The following is a 19,101-nucleotide window of genomic DNA, read 5'->3' on the forward strand; positions in this document are numbered from 1 at the left end:
AGAACCAGAAATACTGGTGTCTTTGCTGGATCACAGGACTAAGCCCTATTCACTTGCAGACACATCTCAGTAAGTATTTGGGGGAGGAGGAGGGGGAGGAAAAAAATTAAAAAAGATTAAAAAGAAAGGTTCTATTTCTCAGTCACATTAACTTTAATAATTTGTTGTTGTCAGACTGTATTCCATTATGGCTAACAGCTGTTAGCTGTTAACAGTTGCATTTTTATAATGAAGTTATGTAAGGTTCAGTTAATCAAGCAATATATGATATCTCCTATACTCTATTTGCTGTAGAAAAAAAGGACCAAAAAGCCAAGTTGTCTGTACACAGTGAAATTCAAGTGTTTATTTAAAAAGTAAACCTTTGGGCACATTGCAATTTAAAAAAAGGAAAAAATACATAGCAGAATCTATTAGATTAAGCAGTCAAAAGCCAGCAATATTACAAGCTGTTTACATACCAACATTTACATTAATTTAAAACAAGTGGCATGTCACCAACAGGTAAAACTCAAAAGTAAAAAAAGTATATCAAGTTGACCTTCAAAGGATAAGTCTACCGCATGTGCAAACATGGGTTTGGTCGTTTAGTTTAAAACCACTCTTGCACTGAAATGTTCAGTCTTCAAGTTATACAAGTGGATAGCTAGCAGCTGTTGCTATCCCACAGTGATTCTTCCTGTCTTTTGCCATGTAGATATATCCTTTGTCACCCCACTTCTCACCCCAGCTGAAAATAGAAGTAAAGGGTTTGTTTTCATTTCCACAAAGACATTTATCACAAAACAAAGAAACAAACAAACGGTGTTTAAACTGAGAAGTGCTGCATTCATGGTGGAAAAACAAGACAGAAACATTCCACAAGAGGGTTTTGAAGAAACCCAGGTACTACAGGAGAGGCACCCAGAGCCCACGTTCGCATCTCCCTGGCTCTTCCTCTCACTAGGTGGAAGGGAAGCCTTCACACTACCACCCAGGATTACAGGTCTCCAAAGATCCCCATCAACTTTTCAGAACCTGGTCTGCAAGCGGCATTTGAGTGGTGCCTCATTAATGCTGGGAACAGAAGACACACTCATGTGATGTGCCCTTTGGCATTCATTTACTGCTTTCCCTCTGGCTCAGGAGGAGTCTAACTCCATATTAAAGGTTTAAACATTACTTCACACAAGTGAGCAACATTTTCCTTTCCCCAGGTCCATTCTCCCTCCCCTCCACAGCCTCACTCTGCTCACCCCCATCAATAACAGCTGCTTGGGCTGTTCCAGTACTGAGTTCCTCTGAATTAGCTCAAAATGCGGAGGAATGAGTTTGCTGCCTGGGACCCACTTATTAGGCAACCAGCAGCACAAGTTGTGTGACTTGTACCATCAAACACACTGAGAACAGTGTCCAAGTTTTCCACGTGTGTTATCAACTACTCTCCTTCCTGCCCTCACAAAGCTCACAAAACAGGAAGAAACAAGCAACTTTTTCTTCATCCACCCTGAGGGGACTTGACAGAGGAAGATCCTACCTGTTCTTAACAATCCAGTATTTCTTGCCATCTACATCTTCCCCTTCAAAGCCATAGCCTACAACCAGAACACCATGGTCCAGGTCTTCACTGCTACACTCTGGTTCATAGTAGATACCTGAGGAGAGAAGTTGGTAAAGGTAAGAAACAATCCCCACGTGTCAACAAACTCCTGTGCGAGATGAGATCCTCTCCTCCCTCAGATCTGAGTACATGCATTGCAAGCCAGATCTTGCACACCTTCCTGAGATAGTCACAGAGAGGTTCCAAGTGAACTGGGTCACAGAACAAACTGAGACAAGGACCCATATACATTAGTGGTGTGAAGAACATAGACCCAAATTAAAAGGAATCATGCTTGTGTGCTATGTCACAAGGCCATGGCTCCCCACCTTCCTCTAAAGGAATTCAAGGGTAATTAATACTTTGTTAAGCAAGTAGCAAAGACTTCTTTGTATGCAAGCTGCTAACAAATCCCCACCTGACTGATAAAACTGGAATGAAGAGTGGCCTGCATCAATAGCGACAGACACTGGCCCCACAGAGGCTACTGCTTTCATGAGAGCTCTTTCATGTCCCTGAGGAATGTCCACAAAGCCAGTGTCGTTTGCTGCGTTGTACTCTGCCTTGTAACGACAGTCTTCATCATCCTAAGGAAAAAATAAATCCCTCATTACTACATAATCCATGCAGAAACACATATAGGTAAGCATAGGATCCACACCTGCAACTTCACTGCCTTGAAAAGGCACCTAGTCATTCCAGTAATCTGTTTAAAGGAGAAGATCAGAACAAAAGCAAGAAGCTGCTCTCCAGTTTCCTCAGTCAAAAAAAGCAGAGAGGGGTGGAAAACAAAGACAACAGCACCCCTCCCCCTTACCAAGTAAAGCTTTACTGGGATGCAAAAGGCCTTCACATTCAGAAACCCTGCACTTTGATGGGCAGGACAAGTCTCTTTTCAAAGAGGAAAGAAGCCCAGAATGCATTAATGGGCAGTGGAGCAGAGCCAGGCATTCATTAGCTACAAACCAGTCCAGAAACAGCACAACATGCAAGCACTTAAAACCCACAATTTTACAGCCTGTCAAGGAGTTTGGGGAATGGCTCAGAATAGCCTGAAAATTAGTCATTTGGTTATTACATGGATTTATATACTTTTTTTGATTTCAGGATTCTTCTTTGCAATATCACCTTTTTACACACACACACACACACACACACACACACACACACACACAGAAAAACTGAACTGTTTGTGCCACAAGCAACCCTTTGGCAGGAGCTTTAGTTGGGAAATCAGCATATTTTAAAGTCAAAACAAATGACAGTCTGCATATCCCTGCCTTCCTTGTGTGATGACAAGAGGTGGAGCTGCCTTTCCCCTCACATACTGAGGGCCAATTAAAGAAACACCACTCCTGTTGCTCACTGTTTGTAATCAGCAAGCTGAACACTTCAATCAGCTTGGCTATCTGGGATATCCAACCTCAATATCTTTAATGCGCAGAACTTCACATTGTGGATGTCTACGTCTTAGGCTCCTGAGCATGTTATAACCATTTATTCTTGCTCTTTCTTCCTCTAAAACCCATTTAAGCTTTGGTAGATGGTTGGAACCATTCCAGAAGTTTGACCACCTCCAGCCTTTCCACACACTTCATTCCGAAGGCAAAAACACAGGCAGCTACCTGCCACTGTAATGCCAAATAAAGGAATTAGCTGGTATGTAAGGGTTGCACCCCATAACAGCTTTAAGTTACACGCAGAAGTGCATCCCTAAAATTAAACAGGAGTTCTGACAAGTTCTGGGTTTTGGCTTACTGTGTCAATCAAGGTAAGACCTGAGGTCTGATAGGTCAGCAGCAGTAAGGAGAAGGGATAAAAATATTTGCTCTAGTTTTCCAACTGGTCTGGTAAGATTGTCACCTCAGAGGCTGGTGGCAGTTCCTACTGAACCTGGGGCTAGCAATCTTTTTTTTTTTTTTTTGGCAGGGGGCAAAGAGATGCAACAGGAAGAGCAGACAGAGTGATGACTACTTAGGCAGACATTTTCCTTTCTAGGTATGAGTTTCCTGACACCCAAACAAGTTTGTCCACACCAAGCATGTGTCACCGGCAGTGCAAGCCCAGGGTTTACACTCACCTTTGCAGTGTATGGGTAAGCTTCCTCCGAATCAATTCCCCCATTGTCCTGCACGTACTGGAAAGCCTGGTCCATGAGACCACCATTGCAGCCCTGATTCCCTTCAGGGCGGGAACAGTCCACCAGGTTCTGCTCGCTCAAAGAAACGAGCCTGCCAGTCTTCCTGAAGTGCTGCCCTTCAAGGGCTCCTGTCGTGCTGAAGGCCCAGCACGAGCCGCACTGACCCTGCGGCAGCAAGGGAAGCCACAAGTTACCACGCACGTACACGGGGCAGGTTCACAGCACCCACCACAATCCAAACAGGAAAGAGGCACACGCCAAGTGCAACCTTATTTCATGCACAAGGCATGTGAAACTGATGCCACTTAGGTCTGTACAGCTTTTAGATATCTAGTGCAGAGTCACTCCTAGATGTTTGTATAAGAATACGTACATCTACTGGAGTTGGCACTGCATTTGCTGAGCTCACGCTAGTCTTCAGTAAACAAGGCCCCAGCGCTTTTGCTCCAGGGAAATGGGGGCAGCATCCAGGGAACGAGAAGGGGCGTGAGGCCCAGCACCGCACGTTACCTGGTCCTTAACCGGAGTTACGTATCCCTTCTCTCTCCAGTCCACGGATCTCGGCGCCTCCAGGAAGCTGGGCTCCAGGAACAGGGATCCCCTGTGCTTCCGCGCCGCCTTGTTGTGCACGTAGCCGTTCATGAGCTGCCGGAACTCCTCGGTGGTCTGGGGAGGACAGGACACGTGAGGGCCGCGCGTGCCGCTGGTGCCGCCGCGCTCCAGCCTCCCTCCCCACGTACCATGTCCCCGAACTGGTTCATGCCCAGCTTGTAGCTGTGCTTCCCCAGCGAGTGGTCCAGGTTGTGCAGCTCGATCATCTTCAGGTTCTTCTCCCACACGGCTCTCCTCCAGCTCTCCTCCCGCTGCGGGGCCAGAGCACAGCGCGTTGGGCAGGGGCCGGGGGGCCGCGCGCGGCGGCGCGGGCGGCAGGGCGCTCACCTCGTGGTAGTCCCTCTTGTGCCACGACTTCCAGAGGCGCCAGTGCCCGTCCAGCTCGGGGTCGGGGCCGCGGCGGGGCGCGGCGCCGCACAGCGCCACGCACACGCTCAGCACGCCCAGCGCCGCGATCATGCCGACGGCCCTGCGCACAAGCGGCGGCCCAAAGGCACGCACGCAACCATCAGCGGCGGAGCGGAGCGGAGCGGAGCGGAGCGCGCCGCCCGCCCCGCGCCCATGGCGGCGCCGGGCCGGGCCGGGCCGGGCCTCCCCGCCGCCCTCCCGGCCCCACAGCCCCCATTACCGCCGCCACACTCACCTCATCCCCGCGCTGCGCCCGCCCGCGCCGCCCCTTTATACCCGCCCGCCGTCCGCCCGCCCCGCCTCGCCCACTGCGCCATGGCCCGGCCTGCCGCGGCCTGGCCCGGCCCGGCCCCGCTGCGCACGGAGGCTGCGCCGCCCGGCCGGCCTCAGGCCCCGGGCCAGGACACCGGGTCCGGGCCCCGGCCGCGCGGCCGGCGGGTCCCGCTGTTGGCTGCGAGTGCTGACGAGCGCGGGGGGCAGTGCGAGAACCCCCGGGGAGAAGGGGCGCGTTGGCGGCTGCTTTGCTTCCGCTCTTGGAATGGCGGGATGTAAGGGGAATATATGAAGGGGAGGGAGAGGGAAATGTGAGGGAAAAGCAGGGAAAATAATCTGGGGGAAAGAGCGGGGTGGGGGGTAACGTGAAAGAAAAGGGGGGAAATGTGCAGGGAAAGGGGAAAATCTGAGAAAAATGGGGAAATACGAAGGAAAAAAGGGAAAAAAATGAGGGAAAAGGGGGAATCTGAGGTAAATGAAAAATGTGAAGGAAAACTCAAAATGAGAAAAATGAAAAATCTGAAGGGGAAGTGAGAAAAAATCTGAAGGAAAAATGAAGAAAAGGGGAAAAATCTAAGGAAAATGGGAAAAAAAGGAAGGAAAAGGGAAAAAAAGGGAAAAATGTGAGGAAAATGAGAAAAGAATCTGAAAACTGAAGAAAAGGAAAAGGAGAAAAATATCTGAAGGATAAAAGGAAAAAAAAAAACGAGATTGGGGGAGTAAAAGAAGCAGGCCTGGAGGAAGGGCCTCTTGTTACTTGGCCTTGATCAGACCTGCTGGGGACGCAGCTCGGTGCTTGGTTGGGATCTTGTAGCAGCCCTGGTGCAAGAAACCTTCCCAGGAAAACATGTATTATTTCAAAAATGTGTGTATGAAAACCATTCTTTTGCAGCCTGTGAGCCTGGATCTGGCGGGTCAGGTATTTCAGCACGGTTTGGCCAGTGTTCCACATGTGCAGTGTCCAGCAATGTCTACTGCAAAGCAGCAGAGGTGCTGCACAGGTGAAGTAGTAGGTTTAACCAATTTGCTGCTCGTAGACAAGTGCACATCTATCCAGGAGGGGACAGATGCTTGTTTTAAACAGCAAGCCTTCCTCTGGCAGCAGGAGAGCAGCAAGAGGTTCCTCCAAAAAACTCCTTTAACGCTTGAAAGTACATGTTTATGTAAAAAATGTGTTTATACACTGTTGCACAACAGCAGTAAGGAACAGTCATATGATGTGTGCTTCTCTGCTTTTCTTGATGTCTTAAGACAAGTGTGTCATTAAAACAAGCATGTTTCCATACACAGATTATTGCAAGAGCAGAGTCTTTAGCCAAAGAAGCACCCCAGAGTCAAATACATGTGGAGAAGGTGTCTTTTCTCTTGAAAGTGCTGATTTGAGTGTCATGCCGCTGAATGAGGCTCTTCATGCTGCTGAATACTGCTGAATGCTGTTTTCACAAAAAAACATGTAAGTGCACACCTAGCAGTGGTCTTTCTTGATTAGTCCTCTGAAATTGCCAACAAAACAAGGTGTTTTAAAGCTAAGCTGCTTGCTTCACTACAAGCTTGGAAATGTACACTCACAAACGGTGTGTCAGGATGGTTATACATAAGCAGACATGTCGCTTTCAGCAGGAAAATGGGAATTTTGTTAAGGGGAAAAGAATAAAAGGAAGAAGAGTGGCAATATACAGCAACAATGGACACTATACATTTGCAGAAGATATAATAATAGTGTGTACAGAATGAAAAATTAGCCCAGATATCTATGGGCTTTTTGTTTAACAGAACAGCTTCTATTGTCAAGCAAGTTTTGGGCTAGCATTTTCCATGGAAAATGTTCTGTTTCCTTCTTTTCATGCACTGTATCTCTCCAAGAAGCTTTTCACTACAATTCACATGCAATTCACATTCATGAGATTAAGATAAAATTTGTATAGAGCAACTACCTAATAGTGGAGCTGGCATATTTTTTATTAATTGTGTGGCATTTGAAAAGCTTTTCCCTCACAGCTTTTTCTGATATCTTCTGTGCAATGGGACATCTCAGTCTCATTTATGTAAGCTATTCTACAGACTTAAGTATTTCCACACCTATATCTGATATAATTTTGCATTCAAAAGCTTCAACTACATTCTCAAATGAACTATACATGGATAGGCTGCTTTTGAAGGATGTTTAGCTGCTGTGACAGGGGGCAACTTCAAAAACTACAAGAAGTCTTGCACCGTAAATCACATGTTTCTGCCCTGCAGTGCGTTCTAAGATGCAGAAGGGCAGACGGATACGGTCCAGATGGTATGAGGTCCTGTCTCTGGAGAAGCTGGGGTGTCATCAGCTGGCATGCGACACCACAGTGTGCCACTAGCTGTACTGTGCTGCCACTGCCCGTGGAGCCTCACAGGGCTCATGTGCACACACACAAATGCCAGGTGTCATTTTCACTTCTGAGTTCACACTGTAAGCCTGTGTAGCTGCCCTACATGAGTAAATCTCAACTGAAAAGTTACTGCAGTTCTTGGAGGAGTGGGAATATTTTCACCTTCAGCATGTTAGCTTTTAGTTTGCTCTGAGTGAGGGCTGTTGTGCGGATGTATCATGTCCCCAGGTATTTCGGTATGTCCTGCAGCTCCATTCCCCTAGTGCGTTCTCCCTTTCCTCAAAGACTGATTTCTAGGAACTGGATAATCTGTCTCTCTCTCTCCTGTCTTTGGGTTTCACTGTTGTCGTACTGCTAAATTATGTCTCTCTACTTTTGCTATGCCCCAAGTCATCCCTCCTTTCGTAGTTATACATCCCAATGGCACATTTACTCATCAAGATGTCTAATTATACTAATTCCAAGGTTCCAAATCTCGTAGGAAGCAGAGACACAGGAAACATTGGAGCTCAGGTCCAAAACAGGCATACACATAAGAATCAGCATGGCAGGGGCTAAGGTCCCAACCTGTCTTCATAAAAGGGCCTTTCAGTAGCTTATGGTAGGACACCGGCCTAGGACCACCTCAACCCCTGTGCAAACAAGTCCTGTCTGAGATTTGTATGACTTGTCATCAACACGGGTTGGAGGTATTGAACATAAGGATACTGCTGAAATCTGTGCTACTTCTTGGCACCATACCTGATGAAGCCATCACCACGAGTCTTCAAGCATCTCTGTGGGAACCATAACAGCAACGTGAGAGTCCTGTGTGTAAAGCACCCATTCCATGCTAGCAGAGAGCTAAGGTGAAAATGGGAGCTTTAAACCTCATCTTTAAACCTCAACCCATGCCATGCTATGTCAGGTCAGAAGAAACCTGGACAGCCTTACTGATCACGGTAGTCAGAATCCTTTCTGTAATAAGCAGAAAGATGAAAATTTTGAAGAAAGAAGACCCTTGTTCTTGCTTCAGATCTTTCATATTAAATCTTTCCATGTTACTTTAAACAGTGGTACTGAGGACTCTAAATATGCAAATAACATCACTTTTCTAAGAAACCACAACACTTTTTTTTTTTTTTTTTTAAATGAACTGGTCATGCTTCCATTGCAAAAGCTAAAAGATAGCCTGCCTCTGCTGACTAACAACCACCCGGTAGCTATCTGGACCTTCAAGTTTTGCGATGTCTGAGGCTATGTGTTTCTCAAGAGGCGCTAGGGCTAACACAGTGGTGTGTTGCCTGTGCAGCTGGTGGGGTGCACTCAGCGCGGGGCTTCATGCAATTCAGCTGTCACTGTTCCCACAGGTCTCCCTCAGCAACCACCTTGGTTGTTCGAATACAGAATTGCAGCAACTTGTTTCATGCTTTAAGTCTTTCTTCCTCATCTTTGTCTTGGTACTACTGTACAGAGGAAAGGGCCTGTTTCTTCAAGAAAACGATACAGAAATCCTAAAAGCGGAACTCCTTGGTAATGGTAGTTAACTTGCAAAGCAGCAGCGAGACTGGCAATGTGTCAGAAAATCTGTGCTGTGCCAGAAGAAGCAGCCAGGTCGTACAGTGACTCTGGTAGGAGCGTGCACACAAGCAGACCCATAAACCAGCTGGCCAAGGCAACTGTGTGCCATGAGCCTGACTGAAAGAAAAAAAAAGGATTATTCTCTTTTATCTGCTTCATAGAGACAAAAGGCCCCCTGAGCTAGGCAAAGATGGATTTTGTATTAATATAAAGATTATATTCAAGATTTACGGAATGCATAAACTGATCTCGCTGGCTTAAAAAGTGGTGACTGTGAACATGATTTTTTTTCCACACTAGGTAATATTCATCTGACTTAAATCTGTTTTTTATTGTTCTAACTTACTAAACTCTGCTTTTAAAGTGGACTTGTACAGCAGGCAGGCAATAATCAAGAGATATCTTACAGTATTACCTAACCTCAAGTGCATATTTCACTGCAAGCTTTTGATCAATTTTTATTTGATGTTACCACAAAAACAGGAAAATTATTTCCTAGTCACAGCTATATACTCAGTCAACCAAAAGCTGATAACGTATTTTTAAAGCCACTTTGGTTCTTTGTCATGTTTGTGTGTAGGAAAATGGAACTTTCAAGAACCAAGTCAACTTCCTTTTCAAAAGTAATCGTGTTTTTCTTACATTTTGCAGTAAGGATTCTTCTTAAAGAAAACAAGTACAGAATATTTCCAACACCGATTTGTTTTTCAGAATGTTGGGTGGATGTAAGGCAATAATTATAAAAAGGATACCTAAATATCATCTTAAAGGAAGAAATGCTGCTATATTTAATACATATTTTTAATTTCAGTTTCAGAAACAAAAATGTTTTTAAAAAATGCAGATAGTTTTTATCTCCGTGGTAAAAAGAGGTTCTCACAGTACCTGTCTTTCTATGGCTGGGTGAAAAGCAATCACCCTTCCTGCTGACAGAGACCTTTTTCCACAAAGATCTGAGGTTTCTTTGCAGTTTATAATGTCCCTTTGGCATCAGCAGTTTTTATAAATACTGATTTGAGATTCTTTGTTTTGACTCTTCCTGGTAAGAAATCAAATTCAAATGTGTTTAAGCTGGAGTACTCATAATGAAATCAGCTACATCTTTTTTTAGGTTAGAAAATGGACCAACATCTGCAGCATAGATGGGGTTCTGCAATTTTTTTGAAGATCTCAGAAATGGCTGGTGAGCAGAGACACGACCCCTCTTAAACATCTTTTGTTTTCAGCAGTCTTGTGATCTCCCAAGAACCATCATTTCCTCACTCTAGTGCAAGATAAGAAACTGCATTCCAGCCTCTCTGCTGGCTTGTCACATGGCAAAGGCAACTCAATCTACATCTCAATATCTAACCTGATCACAGGAACTGGGAAATGATGCAAGGGATCCCTTGCCCTGCAAGCAAGACAGGCAGCTAGTCGTGCTGTGTCTGCTTTGTTGGGATTTCCCAAAGCTGGGTCATTTTCCTGCAAGGTCTCGTTTGTTTGGCTGAAGTAATTTTTGCCTTTTTGGAAAAAAAAAAGAGTTGTTTTGATTTCTTTTTATTTTACCTTGTATATTTTTAGAGTTACTAAATATTGAGTCACACTTGTAATCATTCTTGCAGCTTTGGTCATGGTATAGCTCGCACTTGATATTTCAAACATCACTTAGATTGAGGCTTCAGTCTTTATGCGGGGTCTCCTCTTGGTATCTGCCTGACAGTCATTTCTGAGCTCTGCGTGGTTTATGATACTGAAAGCTAACTAACACAGGAGCAATAGTAGGAGGATGTGAGGAAGTATCATGTTAAAATAGCTGATGTATAAGATCATCCGTGTAGAATAGTTTCCACATTGTATTGACTGCTTTCTCTTAATATTTAACGAAATAATGTTCTCTTGTTCTCCTATTAAAAAGAATATTTCCTGGCAAATTTCATGCACAAGTTGTTGTCTTGATTCTCTTGAATTACATTTTTTCTGTAAAAAGTTGGAAGTTAGCTGCAAGTCCTGTCTTCATTATAAAGCTGATCTGAGTAAAACCACTTTCTAGCTTCCCATTTCTATTCTAGAAGTTACAGTGAAGGCATTTTAACTGAGTTCCATCAAAACCTTGAGGAGTATTTTACATACTAGTTAATATTTCAGAAATCCCACTTGGATTTAAACAGTCTACCATTACTGTTTTGAAAGGGAACCGGTAATAAAGAATAGAAAAGCAGAAACCTTTAAGTGCTTCAGCATAATCTTTGTGCCTCTGCAAGCTCTAGTAAACAGCTGCAGAGTGTGGAAGAAAATCTGTTGTTGTGTCTTCTGTTGTTCCTGGAGCAGTGGTGTCTAAAGGGCAAGCTGACATGCTGGAAAGCATTGCCCACTATCAGGTTAAAGATTATGAGTGATGAGAGGAATTATTTTTAAACTTAAGAGTTACAGGCTGGGCTTCATTACTGGATCATGTGAGGGAAGATTAAACAAAAGATACTTGCAAAAGAAGAGGACACATTCAAAACAACCAAACACCTTTTTTTTTTCCACGAAAATCAAGTAATAGGGAAGAATGAGTGCGTGTGCTGAATGGGTAAAAGCAGTAGTGACTCACGTGGCTCGCTCTTGTTCTACAAACAGGAAAACAGGCAAAGTGGCCAGTGTCTGAAATAAACCTGTTATAGCCAGCAAGATCACATGAATGACTCTTGGATAGCTCAGTCTAGTACCTGCAATAGAGATGTTTGCCTTGGTAAATAATTATGTGTTCTTTTTTTTTTTTCCCCTACTTCTGCTGATGCAAATAAATGCAAAGGGACTTACTTCTGAGCTGCAATAAGTAAAAAATATAAATCAGAACAATATGCATTGCCTTGACAGTTGCGGATATGAGTTGGAGCATATCCAGCCTTTTGAACACCGCGGTGCTGGTAATAACTGTCAGATTTACACAACCATTTCAAATATTTTTATGTCTGGTACTACAGCAGGTCTTTCCAGGACTGCGCTGATCACCGAGGATCTGCCTAACTCAGTTCTATCTGCACTATCTGTAGAGCAGAATTTCTTTTGGCCTTTCCCTTTTTGATTCTCCAGCTCCTTGGAGCATCCCAGATACCGCATAACTTCAGGACATTATGGGAGAAGGAGTGACCTTCTGTTCCCGTTCCTCATGGTGCTAATGAAGATGTGTTTGCACTCTTGGACACTTCTCTGGATGGGAAATGAGGCTGCAAGTGTTTAGTTACTGTTTGAAACACCTGAGGGTTGCAGTGCAGTTCAGGGGCACCTCAGGGGCTGGAGAAAGGTTCAGAGAGGGCTATTATTCAGCAGCAGGAAGTGCAAAGTCCTGCCCATGGGGCGAAATAATGCCATGATATAGAGCAATTTTACAGAGAAGGACCTGGAGGACGGGCTGGACATGAGCCCTTGTGCCCAAAAGAAAAAAAACAAAGGCCAGCAGTATCCTGAGCTCCACTAGGAACAGCCCAGGTCAAGGTAGGTGATCCTTCCCCTCTACTCAGCACTGGTCGAGCTGCACTTAAGAGTGCAGTTCTGGGCTTCCCAAGCATAAGGAAAACATGGATATACTGGAGTGAGTGCAGTGAAGGGCCATGCAGATCTCTGCAGAACTGGAGCATTTCTCATCAAGGGGAAACTGAGAGAGCTGGGATTGTTCAGCCTGGAGAAGTTATTTAGAAGTAGAAGTTATTTTATCAAGGGGTGTAAATTCTCGATGGGAGGCAGTGAAAGGGAAGCCATGCCCAGTCTCTTCTCAACAGCACCCAGTGATGGGACGAGAGACAAGAGGCACAAACACAAGGATCCAGATGAGCACAAGAAAACTCCTCCACTGTGAGGGCAGTTGTCTCTGGCACAGTGCCCACGGAGGCAGTAGGGTCTCCATCCTTGGAGATGTGTCTGGACAGAGTCCATGGCAATGCGCTCAATGAAGGTGCCCCTGCTTGGCCAGCGGGGCTGGACGAGATGGTCCCTTCCAGCTCCAGTGACTCCATGATTCTGTGATGGAGCGCGAAGAGCGGCCAGTGCTGGCCCAGGGACACTTTAGCTGGGTGTCTGGCACCCAGCGGTGTCCTCAGCCCCAGCGCTCAGCCCAGGGGCAAGTCTCACCCTGCTCTGGCCCTGGGTGGTGTTTAGACCCGCAGTTGTGCTGCTCTAGCACAGGGAGCCCGTGCCAGCTTGCAGCTCTGCTCGCACATGGCCAGGCTGCGCGGTGCGGCGTTGCCGAGACACATTTCATAATATCTGCTTTTTTAACAGATACCTCCCTCCCCATCAGTATCACCAGTCAGAGAGATTCAGGCATCAGGCAAGTAAGCTATTTTGCACATTGGATTGCAACAAACCCGTTATTTACAATACCTGTGATTTAATGCAAACATCTGACCTTTTCAGGGCTTGACCCCATGCCCCATGCCTAGGTTGTCTTCTGCTCTCCTGCCCCATGATAACAGTCCCAAACACCTCCTATTAGCATGAAAGGCAGACAGCTGAGCACACACTGCAATCTGAACGCAGCTCTGCGTGACTCCTCTTTCTCTGGTTAGCTTTTATGGAGAGTTTGGTGTTCGACTAAACAAAAATACCTGTTCAAAAACATGTTGTGCTTAAAAGAGAACAATGTGGGTTTCTTTGGCTGTCTTCAGGTGGCCAGGCCTGCAGCAGCTAGGCTATCAAGGGAGCGGGAGTTGTGCTCTGATGCATCCATCCCTCCTCCACACCATGGCCATTTACCTTTGCTTTCTCTAGCTGTCATCTCTTCTAGAAGGCTTCTCTGCTCCAGGCTTCTGTACACAGGCCCTGTCCTGACACTCCGCTTCAGAAATACATTCCTAGTCTCGTTTTAGAAGTTTAATCCCCAAATACTTCAATAGAGACAGGCAGAAGGAAAGAAACAACATGTTACGAGTACATCATTTGCCTATGAAAATTTATTTTGTGACTGTTTTTGACTGTATGTGCAGTGGCAACTATCAGTACATACGCAAAATATTTTTAAAATTATTATTTCTTCCCTAGCAAGAACAGTGTTTTGGTTTCTTGGACCAAGTGTCCAAGCTTTCAGTTGTCTGGTTTGTCTAAACAGGACTGAAACATTAAAATAACTTCTAAAAAACTTCCAAGCAAAGCCTGACAGGTAGAGATATTCTTTAATAAATAATTTAGATAACTGAGACTCAGCTAACTGGCTAGCGTTCTGTATTTGCTTTTAGGCAGGAATCAACAGGCACATGTTTCCCAACGCTATCAGAACGGCTAGCATGGAAACGTCAGCGTGTTTCAGCTCCGGCTGTAAGGTGCCCTCTTCACGTGGCCGCCGGGAGAATTTTGTTCCCTGCAGACGGCCCCAAACAAACTCAGCAACCCTGAGGTGGCTGTTTACGGCTGCGGCCCGCGCGCTTCGGGATCCCGAGGTACAAGTCCACTTCCTCAGCTGCTGCCCTCCGGCTGCCCGGACCCGCTCCCAACCTTTCCGCTAATCTCTCCTCATGTGACAAAGGTTGTCTGCTGATGGCCCTTCAGGCAGGGTGAAAATGAACACAAACAAAAGGCAAAGTTGTCTGAAGGCTGGGTGGTTGCTTTGAGTAGAATCAGTGGAATTTCTTAATGTTTTCTCTGTTTTTTTCTCTTCCACCCACCAGGTCAATACACAATGTCCTAAGGCTCTTTAGTGTCTCAACCTCTTCTTAAAAAACAACAAATAAATAAAAATTCTTTCCCTTCTTCCCCTCAGTCTTTATCAGCAACATGATTGTCTCTGTAAAATTCTCTTTCCTTAAGTGTCAGCCTGTCCTTATCAGTGTCCTTTGAAAGAAGCAGAGGGCAGCAGACGCCCCAGATGCTGGGGTAATGCGCATTGTATGTTTTCAGCTGGATCTTGATTGGAGGTAATCAAGATGAAACAAAAAGGAGATAGTAACACACCTCTTTGTAATGATATCACTGTTAATGCAATGCACTCTCCCATGAACTATCAAAGCACAGACATGTTTGTTAATTAGTCCTGTGAGTGAGGGAGGGATCAGTCCTGAAAACACTTTGGGACTGGTGTCTGGAAAATCTCCATTCAGCCCCATCCTGGCAGGCCAGCAAATACCTGTCTATGGGTTTGCCCACAGTTTAGAGGCAGGAGATGTAAGCCAATATCCAGAGTGTGTGTTTATTTTCATGCGTGATAGTCTTGTTTGTTTCTTTCTTTTGCTTTTAGGTAAAATGAGGATGAAATTACCTCATTTGAAAAATGCCCACCACTGTTTGCTTCACATAAAGCCACGGACAGATTACAAAAGTTCATCCTCTGCACTGGGGCTGGGCCACCAAGGGCATCCCAAGTTTACGGCAGGAGGACTGGAGGAGAGAGCATCAGAATGGCAGCACCAAGGCCTGGTGACGGGGTGTCCTGGCAGAGCGGCTGCTGTTCTCCTCAAGCAGAGGTGCTAAGGAGCATGCTGATTACTTGTTCTCACTCCTATAGCAAAAGAGACTTTCAAAAAAACCCATCTGCTCTTTTTCTGGTAAGACTGTAGATACTGGGTCTGTAGGCTGCTCTTGTGAATGAATGCTGCGCAGGTGAGATGCATCATTAGGAGCTTGGAGTCCCAGGACAACCTCATCTCGCACTGCACTCACAGTGCAGCCTGTGCAATTCACCTCCCTGTTGCTTTCCTCTGTGTTTTGGCTGTTTCTCCCACTGCTTCTGAGAAGCCAGGATTACCTTACCTTATTCAAACAGCTTTTTCAGGTCACTTACTCAAGTGTTTTTCTCACTAAATTGCCCAGTATACCACAAGGTAGAGGCTTCTTATAAGCAGAGGTTGCAAGCAGAAATTCAGCAGAGGCAGCTTTTTCTATTTTCCTGTTTTACAAATACGAGAAAGTACTCAGTTGGAGGTGAATCATACCGGAGTGCACAGAGCCTTATCCGGCCTCCTCCTTTCCCAGGCTGGTCCCCAAGAGCTGCCATCAGTTTCATCTCTGTAGGGTGTGCAGAATAAATGGCGAGGTGGATGTTGCCCTGCCTGTACAGGATACAGAGGGAAACAGATTGCAAAGTTACTGAGAGGAATAGGACATTCAAGAGAGTCCCAGGGTAAGAAGAGTTCATCAGTTCTGCCTCCTCACCTTTTATTACACAGAGCCAGTTTTTAATTACATCCATGTTTTCCAGCTGCCTCTGCCGATGGCTCTCTCCTATACTTGCAGAAGACCCTGCAGCTACCTCAGGTGCTGCTGTGGACAGTTTCCAAGAAGGATAAACCGTAGCTATGACGAGCTATAAGGCACCTGTTCCTACATGAACTGCTCTGTAAAAATATCCAGAGTGCTTTGGAGCAACAGGAAAGATCAATAACAGCGGTGAGGAGTAGAGGGCCCTTGTGCTGCAATCCCCTGCTCTGCTGGTAAGGAGGAGCAGCTTTCCCTTCTGTTCAACTGTTTTTCTGACTGTTTTTGTTAACTCTTCCTGGATAAGCAAAAGCCTGTAAACCACTTTAAACACTGAATTGTGAGTGCTAAGAATGACGTGAGTCTTCATCAGTAGCAGAAACTGATAATGAGTATCAATTTTTTATTCCAAACCTCTTAGAAAAGAATTTAGGCTGGATTCAGCACTAAACCCCAACATACTATCAGACATTTTGCATGAGGAGTGTATTTTTTAATATGTATTTTAAAAATATAACACTTCCCAATTCATATAGTTTCTAAAATGCTTGGCAGAAACCTCTCACCTTCACAGTTCTGAAGACAGTGAAAAAACATGCCTTGTAACACTATGTCCACAGAAATTATTTCATATACTTCAGTGCACTCATTCACATGGACTGTGTACACACATTTGAACATTTGCACCATCAGTCCCAAATGCCTGTGTTCTCTGCTTCAATGGGATGGTGGAATTAATTGTTTTTGTGCAGGGAATAGGAGTCTTTTATCTATTTGTAATGCAATGTCTTCATACAGCATTTTTAAGTACTGTAGCACTAAATTTAGCAAGGATTTAAAAAATATTAGCGTGAGGTTGTGGATAAACACGTGTAGTTTAGCTGAGAGAATGTGTTTTGGACAGTGTGCAAGATACTGTTTGCCAGAGGAAAAAATGAAAAGATACCAGAATTTCTGTTGTGGAAATAAACTTGAGAAATTAGCAAGTTTCTAAGACTTGCATAAGCCGCCTCTTAGGAAGGTGCCACGGAAAGCTCCTTGTCCCGAGGCTTCGGAGAAGCCCACGCAGCCTTTCTGCAGCTGTTTTGCTCCGTGCCTTGCAGGACGGAAGGCCAGGGCAGGCACTGCAGCAATGTTCCATGGTTACACAGGCCTGGTTCCCAAGGTGCCCAAATCGGGGCTTTGGCTACGGTCCCCCGATGTCCACATGCTCACGTTTACACACAGCACATTCTCCTGCTCCTCATCCTCGTGCTTTTCTTCCCCCACAGTTATTTATGGCTTTTACGCGGGGAAGGAATGTACTGAGTGTCACTGACTGAGGATTTTATTTAGGCAGTGTTGACAAAGTAATGCCAGTTGCAAACACCTGACTCATATGTGGAAATGGATAAGGTAAAGTCAAAAGATCAGATCTCCATTTCTGCGTTAAACACTTTTCCTTCCCTTCTCTTTGAACCCTGCTTCACATGCTGCCTTCTCCAAGTTTTCTTTTTCCACTTGAATAATTTATTTCTCTTTAGTTTTCTCTTTTTTTTAATAAATAAGCTACCACAGGTTTACAGACATTCTTGCCAGCTCTATCTACCAGCACCTCAACTTATTTTCCTTGTAAAAAAAGCAAAAAAAAAGCATATATGTATGTGTGTGTGTGTGTGTGTGTGTGTATACATATATAAAAGTCCCTGCTCTCTCCAGGGAGTGGGCAATTCAAAGCAGAAATGCAGCAGAAATTTGGTGTAAGAGAGTCTCCTCTACAGGAGATTCATCAGCCTGGAGCTTGAACTTAGCGAGACAAATTCACACTTACTAATATGGAGCGATGCAGCGTCGAGAGCGTTTGGCAAGAAAAGGCACAGGCCTTCCCTGGGACAGAGGAGATAAATTCTGGACACCTTCAGCGCTGCGGGAATCTCAGGTTGCACAAGGCACATCTGGCCAGCAGCAGTAGCAATGAGGTACATGGGGAACTCTTCCCCCGGCTTGTGCTTGCTGGATTTTGGGTGGCTTTGGTGAAGAGGGGGCCATGCATGGGCTGCAGCCGGTGCCCTGGGGGGCTGTGTCTCCCCAGGAGGTATTTTTCTTCACTGTGTGTGTGAGGATCACGCGTGGGATCTGTTATCACAGGGCAGGATTGGGTGGGAGCTCCCGCTCCTTGCTCCTGGGTGGCCTGAGCAGGGCCAGGGCTGCTGTTCAGTCCTGCTCCCCGCCAAGGCCGCCCCGGGGCAGCGCGCCGACACGAGTCCGGGAAGGGCCGTGAAGGGCCACACGAAGCAGCCGTGGGGCAAGGGTCATTCTGCAGTACCCCTGTTTGCGCCCGGCAGCGAGTGCCGAGGCGCTTATGCTGGGATCCGTGCCGGAGTCTGCCTGCCTGGTGTCAGCGGCAGCGAGCACAGGTCGTGCGGTTCCAGCCCTGGAAAACAGGAACGTGAGAGCCGGGGATGCCCTGGCCCTGCGTGTGTGAAGTTAAAGCACGACCTGCGCAAGAGGCAGCTGCAGCATCTGCCTGTGGAGAGGTGCAGCTCACTTAAAACGGGTTCACCCCGACTGGGGTTCACATGCTGCGTGTCTCTCAGTATCCACTCGCAAACTGTTTTTAATGCAGCCATTGCAGTTACCAGGCTGTCCTACCTGCAGGTCTCACACTGCTGGAAGCCCATCCAGGGTGTCCTCAGAGTCCCTTGCACCTTCTGCTTCTCCTCGAGGACAAACTGGACTTTCTTATCTGTGTCTCTGCTAGATGTCCCTGGAGAATGCCTGTTTCCATGTCTGCGGGCCCCAGGCATCCTCTGGTCAGTATCCTTACAGGAATCCCTACCAAAAGGCTTGTCTGCCCTTTTCTCAGCTGTGCAGGTAAGAAAGGTGCTGCAGTCCGGGGAGGCCAGGAGTGATGGCTGCTCTGCACATTTTGCAGTCTCTGCTCTGAACACCTCGCGGTCGCTGCCATCGGGAAGCAGCTGGGCCAGCACCTCCGAGAAACTCCTCAGGTTCCAGCAGGTGCCTGTGGGCTGCAA

General features: G+C 46.0%; 1 protein-coding gene and 1 long non-coding RNA gene across 2 annotated transcripts; one reads left to right on the plus strand and one right to left on the minus strand.

Moving 5' to 3' along the window:
- Window positions 1-322: 322 nt before the first annotated feature.
- CTSL (cathepsin L) lies at window positions 323-4,805 on the minus strand. Its single transcript, XM_026038237.1, has 7 exons — window positions 4,659-4,805; window positions 4,460-4,582; window positions 4,230-4,385; window positions 3,660-3,884; window positions 1,998-2,166; window positions 1,517-1,634; window positions 323-730 (listed from the first exon to the last, which is right to left on the minus strand). Exons 1-7 carry the CDS (start codon window positions 4,788-4,790, stop codon window positions 631-633), a joined length of 1,023 nt encoding a protein of 340 aa, XP_025894022.1. The 5' UTR covers window positions 4,791-4,805; the 3' UTR covers window positions 323-630.
- Window positions 4,806-6,276: 1,471 nt separating this feature from the next.
- Window positions 6,277-10,789, plus strand: LOC112946426. The gene is made up of 2 exons (XR_003249239.1): window positions 6,277-6,465; window positions 10,050-10,789. It is a non-coding gene; the product is annotated as an uncharacterized LOC112946426 (long non-coding RNA).
- Window positions 10,790-19,101: the final 8,312 nt, after the last annotated feature.

This window comes from Nothoprocta perdicaria, unplaced genomic scaffold, assembly GCF_003342845.1.
Source record: "Nothoprocta perdicaria isolate Ctin4 unplaced genomic scaffold, notPer1 scaffold_205, whole genome shotgun sequence".
Lineage (NCBI taxonomy): Eukaryota > Metazoa > Chordata > Aves > Tinamiformes > Tinamidae > Nothoprocta > Nothoprocta perdicaria.